Here is a 7,238-nt window from a genome sequence, read left to right on the forward strand (position 1 = left end):
TCTCGTTCCTAATAAGTGGGGGGAATAAGTGGGGGGTGGAGGAATAAGAAGAAGAAGAAGAAGAAGCCAACCCATCCAAGCGGCAGCAGAGCAGACGGCCGGCGACGAACCAATCCAGCCAGCCGAACTCGTCAGCGCGCAGCAGCCTCTCCCGCGAGGTTCGTTTCCCGCTCGACCTAGCCCCCTTCAATCCCATCTCCTCACGGCCGGCCGCGGCGGCGGCGGTTTCGATCGAGCTAGGCCGCCTCTTTAGGTTTCCTGCAGTCAATCGACCGGGCGTGCGTGTTTCTTGGGCATTCCCCCCCTCCCGGCGTTGGCCAGGCCAGGGTTTTCTTGGAGGAGGGGATCGATTTTGTTAGTGATTTGGGCAAGCCGCTCTCTTTGCTTCGTGGCGGGGATGGGGATATTTATCTTTATTACAGCATGACAATTCTTTCTTGATGTTTTTCACCGGTCCCTTGTCCAATTTCAACCGTCTCTTTGGATTCGACACCGCATCTCGTCCTGCGCGCGCCGACGGTTTGATTAGGGTTTCTTTTCAATCTCTTGGGATGAACGACCGGCATCACGCATGTAGATGTACTAGTAGTATAGTAGTATGTTTCTTGTTTGGCACCTCAATTTCCAGGTTATTATATTATTGCTAGTGCTCTTGTTCCTGGCGTTGATGCGTGATCCTTGCTTGCATAGATACATACAAAACTCGGTTCCAGACTGTCGCCACGGCCCACCCACGGCTTGGAAATTTCAGCTAGATTTCAGCCAGGCGCACCTTTTCTTTTTGTTATTGTTATTAGTAAATTGCTTGGCTATTGCCACGGTGGCCGCATCACAGCTGCGAAATCCCCACTGGCGTAGGATGCAAAGATAAGACGCTGGCAAGTGGCTGTACAGCTTATTCTTGTTTACTTGTCTTAGACACAGATGTATATCGCTGTCAAAGACTGCGACGACGTGCCGTGCTGATTGAATATTAGTTGGACGAGCCTGCTGGGGCTGAACATTTGACTTTTGACCGAAACAAGTGATCAGAAGCGCTTCCCCAGTTGGCATCATCCTGCAGACGGCGTTTAGGATGGGCATCATCTTTATCTCCCACTATATATGTATGTGCAGCATGCTTCGTCTAGTTCCCAACTTCCCAAGAACACCCTCAAGCATACAAGCCTTGGGTTTCTACTCTGCACTGAACTAATTGATAAGCGTATGTGTCCTCGTGCTTTTATTCTTTCCACGCTTTTAGTAGCTCATAAGGGTATCTTGTGTATACTGGATTTTATTTCTTCTCCCTGGGGCTGCCATAGTACCTTTATTTTGGGATTGTTGTTCAGATTCCTTTGAAGTATGCTGCGGTGGGAACCTGTGATATTGCTTTTCTGTTTCCCAGACATGGCTATCAAACAGGAGAGTGGATTTTTTTTGTTTCTTTTTGCATTTTTAATAATAATGACATGCTGTTCCAACATAATCTGCGTATTGTTGTTTGTAATACTATGTCCTTTCCCCTGATATGACTACATATTGCCACTAATCAGGTTTTTTCATTTGAGAGATTAGTCAGCGTCTGCATACGTTAGTCGTTATGTAAGTAAAGCCATGACTATCTGGTTTAGTTCTATGACGCTCTCGCTTATTCATTGGCAGAGTCTCACAAAGAGTGGTCATGAGCCAATCATGCAAAAATATTAGATTTTTTTGTCCTTTTTTTTTGCGCATGGCAGCATTTTTAATCCATCGCTTCTTCCTTTGTAGATAAACCATGGGTGGGGTACTTGGTTTGATACAGATTGATCAATCAACAGTAGCCATCAAGGAGACCTTCGGGAAGTTTGATGCCATCCTGCAACCTGGATGCCACTGCTTGCCATGGTGCCTAGGGCAGCAGATTGCTGGATACCTTTCTCTGCGTGTGCAACAGCTTGATGTCCGATGCGAAACAAAAACAAAGGTACTACCTTATTTCTGCTGTATTTGATTATTGTTTTGTACTTGGCTGAAGGTCCCAGGAGTTATTTTCATGCATGGGTGAAATACTTATTTGAAGTTCTGTTTTCATTCCATATTAGTGTTTGTCATTGAGAATACCTGCATACAATATCTATGCTTTCTCATCTGAATGGGATACCTACAATTTAAACTTGAAATAACTTTACAAGCTTGTAACTGTCTGACGATGAATATCATGATTAATCTGCAGGATAATGTCTTTGTCAACGTTGTGGCATCTGTGCAGTACCGTGCTCTTGCTGACAAGGCATCTGATGCCTTTTACAGGCTTAGCAACACCAGGGAGCAAATCCAGTCCTATGTCTTTGATGGTAATATTGCTGTATGATTTGAACTGCAATGCACAATTTCACTGCACAAACTACTTTGCTTCTTCTGCTTTGTTCTCTCATCCCATCATGTATTCACCCGAACATTGTGGTTCTATGTTTACTATTGTTCTTCATTTAATGCTAATGGAACTCTATTCATCATGTTCAGTGATCAGGGCTAGCGTTCCAAAGATGAACTTGGATGATGTATTTGAGCAGAAGAATGAAATAGCAAGGGCTGTGGAGGATGAACTTGAAAAGGTTTTTGTTCATCATGCATCGGTCTTCTAAACCATATGGTAGATTTTTACTAATTTAATTTTACCTTTTGTGTAGGCAATGTCTGCCTACGGGTACGAGATTGTGCAAACTCTGATTGTTGATATTGAACCAGATGAACATGTGAAGAGAGCCATGAATGAGATCAATGCAGGCATGTACAAAATCCATTTACTGTTTTTATCCTTGGTAGTATCAACTGTCTAGTTTTCCAGCTAAAAAAAACTGTCTGGTTTTACATTTCACATTTGGAGCAACTAGTAATAATGTACGTGCAATGCACGTTTATATTAGGTAGGATATTAGTTGCATGTTATATTAGGTAAGATATATCTGTTGCACGTAGGTATTTGGTAAGATATCAATTACTTTTTTCGAGGTAATGGTAGGATATTAATTACATGGCAGATTTCATGGGATAGCGTCAAAATCGTGTTTATAACCAATGGCAATGGTGGGTAATTAGAGCGTTAAACGTGTTTGGTGCTCAACATTGGAGCGATTTGAACCGCTAGATAACATGATTTGACGGTCGAGATGGTTTGGATCTGCCCCTTCGGGTCTTTTTATATTGGTATAGATTATTTGCTTTCCAAGAAACAGCATAGTTCTTTTCATATTGAAAGAAAAAAATGAGGTGAGTCATTGGGCATGGCCTTGAGTGGTCAGCAAATTGAGTAATCGACACTAACTAAGTTAATTTTCACACATTTATACATATCCTGCCACAGCGTTGTAATTCAACAACACACACACACACACACACACACGCGCGCGCGCGCGCGCATATATGATATATTCCTGCTATATGACGAGGCATTAGGTCTGCTCATCAGTTTAATTGAAACAAAGGACCCACACCCTTCAGGTTTTATTGTGTGTCAAATGTGTAATTCTTGACAGTTTTAACCGATAAACTGAGTTACTTTGGAAAGTCAAATCAAGTAGCAACCTATGCTTTAAAATAGTGTAGAAGATTTAAAGGTACCCAGATTAAACTTGCAGACATATGCATCTATTTCAAGTTAGTCGTTATTTACTTGCTATCATGTAACAGCTATTTTTTTAGCTAAATCAACTTAAAAATTAATTCAAGTTACATAAGTTGTCTTACTTCTTCCCTGCACTTGTTTCTTCTCCAAAATTGTCAGATAAGTACAGAGTTTAATAGAACTAAACACATTTTGGCTTAGTGTAGGTACTAGATGTCTATTACTCTTGTGAACCTTGATCCACAACAGGATAACTACCATGCTGGAGATAGCCAAATGGCATGGCCGTGAGGGATTGGGTATTTAGATGAGAGAATAACTTGGGGAAGTAGAATAATAGATAGATCGTTCTTTCTTGGCTTAACCTTAGATACATGACATCCTTATATAGTGGATGGTAGACCAGCGTAGACCCTTGACCTTTCCTAATACAGTTGGACTCCTTCGACCTTTCCTAATACGAACTCCCATCTAAACACCTAGCCTACAAAATATGCTAGCCTACTCCCTCTGTTTCTCACTGTTCTTGGACTCCCTTCTGCCACAATTACATTGACAGGTAGATCTTACATTCCAGACTGTTGCATTTATAGGAATTTAACTGATGTGTAGTTAATTGAAATGTTGCCCTCAAGTATGTGTAATTCTGTGAAACACAAATTAAATTTTGTAGCTCTGATATTATAGTATATGAAATTATCAGTTATGGAAATTTACTCTTATACTATAGTTATGTTCATGCTGTGATTGTCCGTCCTCTATGGAGAGATATGCACTTAAACCAACCGCATAGTGTGTAAGGATGTCTCTGCAATGGTGATCTTTTGCTTTTGAAATGAGAATGGCTTGGAAGGCTATCATTTTGATTTTCCTCAATAAGAGGGCTCATTTGTACTTGATTTCCTCCCAAAACTAATATTTTTCTTATTTTTTTACCTTCATATTGAAAATACGAGCAATATTTCTTTTAGTTTTTCATTCACACTTTGGTTTTGAAGGTCATAGTTGAGAATGGAAATGAGTGGGTTACAGATGTACATATGTGTTTTGAATGGCTTGCATGGCCATGTAACTGCAGTTACTTTACATTTGATTGTAACAAACTGTTCTAGTCAATTACTACTCAAGAACAAGTTAAACTTTTTTCATGATTGTTATATCTGTTTCATGGTATCCCTCTGAAAAGTAGGTGCTGTACACCTTTGTAACCCTGCAGCACATATTACCAGATATGTTGGATTAGCAGCTTTTAACTTTTATATTGTAATTTATGTTACAGCTGCTAGGATGAGGCTGGCAGCCACTGAGAAAGCCGAGGCCGAAAAGATTCTTCAAATCAAGAGGGCTGAAGGTGAGGCAGAATCGAAATACTTGGCTGGTGTGGGTATTGCAAGGCAGCGCCAGGCCATAGTGGACGGGCTGAGAGACAGTGTTCTGGCCTTCTCTGAGAATGTGCCTGGGACCTCTTCGAAGGATGTCATGGATATGGTTTTGGTGACGCAGTATTTTGATACGATGAAGGACATTGGGGCCTCTTCAAAGTCTTCAGCAGTGTTCATCCCTCACGGACCTGGCGCTGTCAAAGACATCGCTTCGCAGATACGAGATGGTCAGCTCCAGGGCAGGATGGTTTGAGGAGTGTTGGAAAATGGATACCACTTTTATATGCATACTTTAAGTACATACAGCTTATTCTTATACTATGTGTGAGGTGAGGTTGTGCCTAGATGGATGTTAATATCAGTACTTGCTTTGGTTGTGCCACCCGTTTCTGTAAAAAATATCAGTTGTGCTATCACTGTGTTAGCAGCTATTTGTGTATTGAGAGTGTTATATGTTACTATATGGTTATTATACTATAATTTCTACTCCCTCTGTCCCAAAATATAAGAACGTTTTTCACACTACACTAGTGTCAAAAACGTTACTCCCTCCATTCCAAAATATAGTGCGCCCGCGCTTCCCGAGGTCTAACTTTGATCATAAATTTAACCAATGAGACCAACTGCGGTGGTAGAAAAAATTATATAATTAAAAACTTCTTTTGAATACGAATTCACTAATATAATTTTTGTTCCCGCCGTAATTGGTCTTGATAGTTAAATTTACGGTCAAAGTTGAAGCACGGGATAGAGGAAGCACTACATTGTGAAATGGAGGGAGTATTATATTATGAGACGGAGGGAGTATGTTGCTACTAGTTTTTTCATTCGACTCTTTCAAACCTTGGAATTTTGGAGATTGTTCTGAAGCTCTTCCTATTGAAATTTAGCCGAATAGGCTCCCAGTTTCTCGTTCTTACTACTTAATGATATGTTATTTGATATTTAGATTTTGTGTGCGTTCATTGTATTGTCATGTGAGCCGCAGTGTGTTATGCTCTATGCTGAATGGCCAGCACAGGTTCACACCCTGCTCCCCACTTAATGTAAAAACAAATGCAGACTTCGATACTCCAGATTTCAAGAAAGGTCAAGTCCAATACCAAAAATCTTTAAGAGGTACATTCATGTCACAGTTTCCCACGAATTTGATACAAGATGGACACTTGTGTGCACCAAAATCTAGATTATCATGCAATGCTGGATGCAAATATGTAGCTCCAGGAAGATTAAAGCACAATAATATGCCAGTCAAAAGAACAATTCCTGCACCAACTTGTGGATATGTCACTCACTAGCTGCATGCATTGCCTAAAAGCTGTTTCATTCTTCTCAAGGCAACAACCCATCGAAACCTCAGCCGCTTGCTGGTGCTGCAGCCTCTGCTGCCTTACCCTCCAGCTCGAGGAGTCGAGCCACAATCTCCTGCTTCTTCGCCTTCAGGTCTTCGATTTTCATATCGATCTTCTCTAGCTTTGCCCTCAGCTTGACCGTGTCAGTTGCCTCTCCGACCTTCTCTTTCTTCTCCTTGCCCTCCTTGCTCTTTTCTTTCTTCTCCTTCTTGTCCTTCTTTTCCTTTGCCGGTTTGGCCTCTTTCGCGTGTTCCTTAAGGAATAAGAACGTATGTGTTCATCAGACTTTTCTGCATTTTTATGACATGCATGTTGCATTGATGTGGTTGTTGAGATATTTCATTTATTTGATGCAAGTTCCAGATGGTTACCTTGTCCTTCTTTTCCTTGGGGTGAGTTGCATCTGCAGCTTCCATCTGCATTTTGGGACAGCAGGGCGCGATGCCACAAGATTAGCCTTCAGACATGGATTCGATTCATAATCAATAAATTCAGGGGTAGATGCAAAGGAAGCTAACTTGCTTTTGTCAAGATAACAATGATTCTGGTGAAAACAGAGATAAATTCTGGTCGTTTCAGATTGATCCCTATATAAGTGTAAATAAGCTTCGACACTTGTGAACCGTAAATTAAATGTTTGCTTCGACCAATCCAGTTTTATAGTTGTGTTGGTTGCAGCTATTTAGTTCTATAATTAGTTCTGTTTGGATTAATTTGGGCACGGTGTGTGTTTGGATAAGAGGAAAAGTCTCGACAAAGGGAGCAAACCCACATGTGTTTCATCATCCAACTAAAAATAGTACTGCACGCATTGTTGCATCCATCATTTACTTTATTTCGGGTTTATTATGACACGGAAATCTATTTTGTAAGTATTAGAGAACATTCATGATGATGTAGACAATTTAACACAAA

The 7,238-nt window shown here is 40.8% G+C and overlaps 2 protein-coding genes across 5 annotated transcripts; one reads left to right on the forward strand and one right to left on the reverse strand.

Moving 5' to 3' along the window:
* LOC125511330 (hypersensitive-induced response protein 1) lies at window positions 1-5,457 on the forward strand. 2 transcript variants are annotated; one of them, XM_087522193.1, is made up of 6 exons: window positions 1-158; window positions 1,753-1,948; window positions 2,198-2,318; window positions 2,488-2,579; window positions 2,655-2,751; window positions 4,869-5,457. In XM_087522193.1, the coding sequence occupies exons 2-6, from the start codon at window positions 1,760-1,762 to the stop codon at window positions 5,222-5,224; spliced, it is 855 nt and encodes a 284-aa protein (XP_087378319.1). In that variant the 5' UTR covers window positions 1-158; window positions 1,753-1,759; the 3' UTR covers window positions 5,225-5,457. The 2 variants fall into 2 exon arrangements, with proteins under 2 accessions (XP_087378319.1, XP_087378320.1); XM_087522194.1 differs by lacking the exon at window positions 1-158 and adding an exon at window positions 999-1,204.
* Window positions 5,458-6,049: 592 nt separating this feature from the next.
* LOC147973672 (uncharacterized) lies at window positions 6,050-6,960 on the reverse strand. 3 transcript variants are annotated; one of them, XM_087522197.1, is made up of 3 exons: window positions 6,842-6,960; window positions 6,695-6,739; window positions 6,050-6,576 (listed from the first exon to the last, which is right to left on the reverse strand). In XM_087522197.1, exons 2-3 carry the CDS (start codon window positions 6,737-6,739, stop codon window positions 6,328-6,330), a joined length of 294 nt encoding a protein of 97 aa, XP_087378323.1. In that variant the 5' UTR covers window positions 6,842-6,960; the 3' UTR covers window positions 6,050-6,327. The 3 variants fall into 3 exon arrangements, with proteins under 3 accessions (XP_087378323.1, XP_087378322.1, XP_087378321.1); XM_087522196.1 differs by having other exon boundaries at window positions 6,846-6,958; XM_087522195.1 differs by lacking the exon at window positions 6,842-6,960 and having other exon boundaries at window positions 6,695-6,745.
* Between the last annotated feature and the right edge of the window lie 278 nt (window positions 6,961-7,238).

Source organism: Triticum urartu, chromosome 5A (genome assembly GCF_056163025.1).
Source record: "Triticum urartu cultivar PI428250 chromosome 5A, HENAU_Tu73, whole genome shotgun sequence".
Lineage (NCBI taxonomy): Eukaryota > Viridiplantae > Streptophyta > Magnoliopsida > Poales > Poaceae > Triticum > Triticum urartu.

What these genes read in the sequence shown, in the direction of transcription:
- LOC125511330 (XM_087522193.1), top strand. Translation starts at nt 1,760, where the DNA reads ATGGGTGGGGTACTTGGTTTGATACAGATTGATCAATCAACAGTAGCC. An exon ending in CCAGTCCTATGTCTTTGATG is followed by an intron (nt 2,319 to 2,487) that starts GTAATATTGCTG and finishes CATCATGTTCAG; the next exon opens with TGATCAGGGCTAGCGTTCCA. An exon ending in CATGAATGAGATCAATGCAG is followed by an intron (nt 2,752 to 4,868) that starts GCATGTACAAAA and finishes TTTATGTTACAG; the next exon opens with CTGCTAGGATGAGGCTGGCA.
- LOC147973672 (XM_087522195.1), bottom strand. Translation starts at nt 6,745, where the DNA reads ATGCAGATGGAAGCTGCAGATGCAACTCACCCCAAGGAAAAGAAGGAC. An exon ending in CCAAGGAAAAGAAGGACAAG is followed by an intron (nt 6,577 to 6,694) that starts GTAACCATCTGG and finishes TTATTCCTTAAG; the next exon opens with GAACACGCGAAAGAGGCCAA.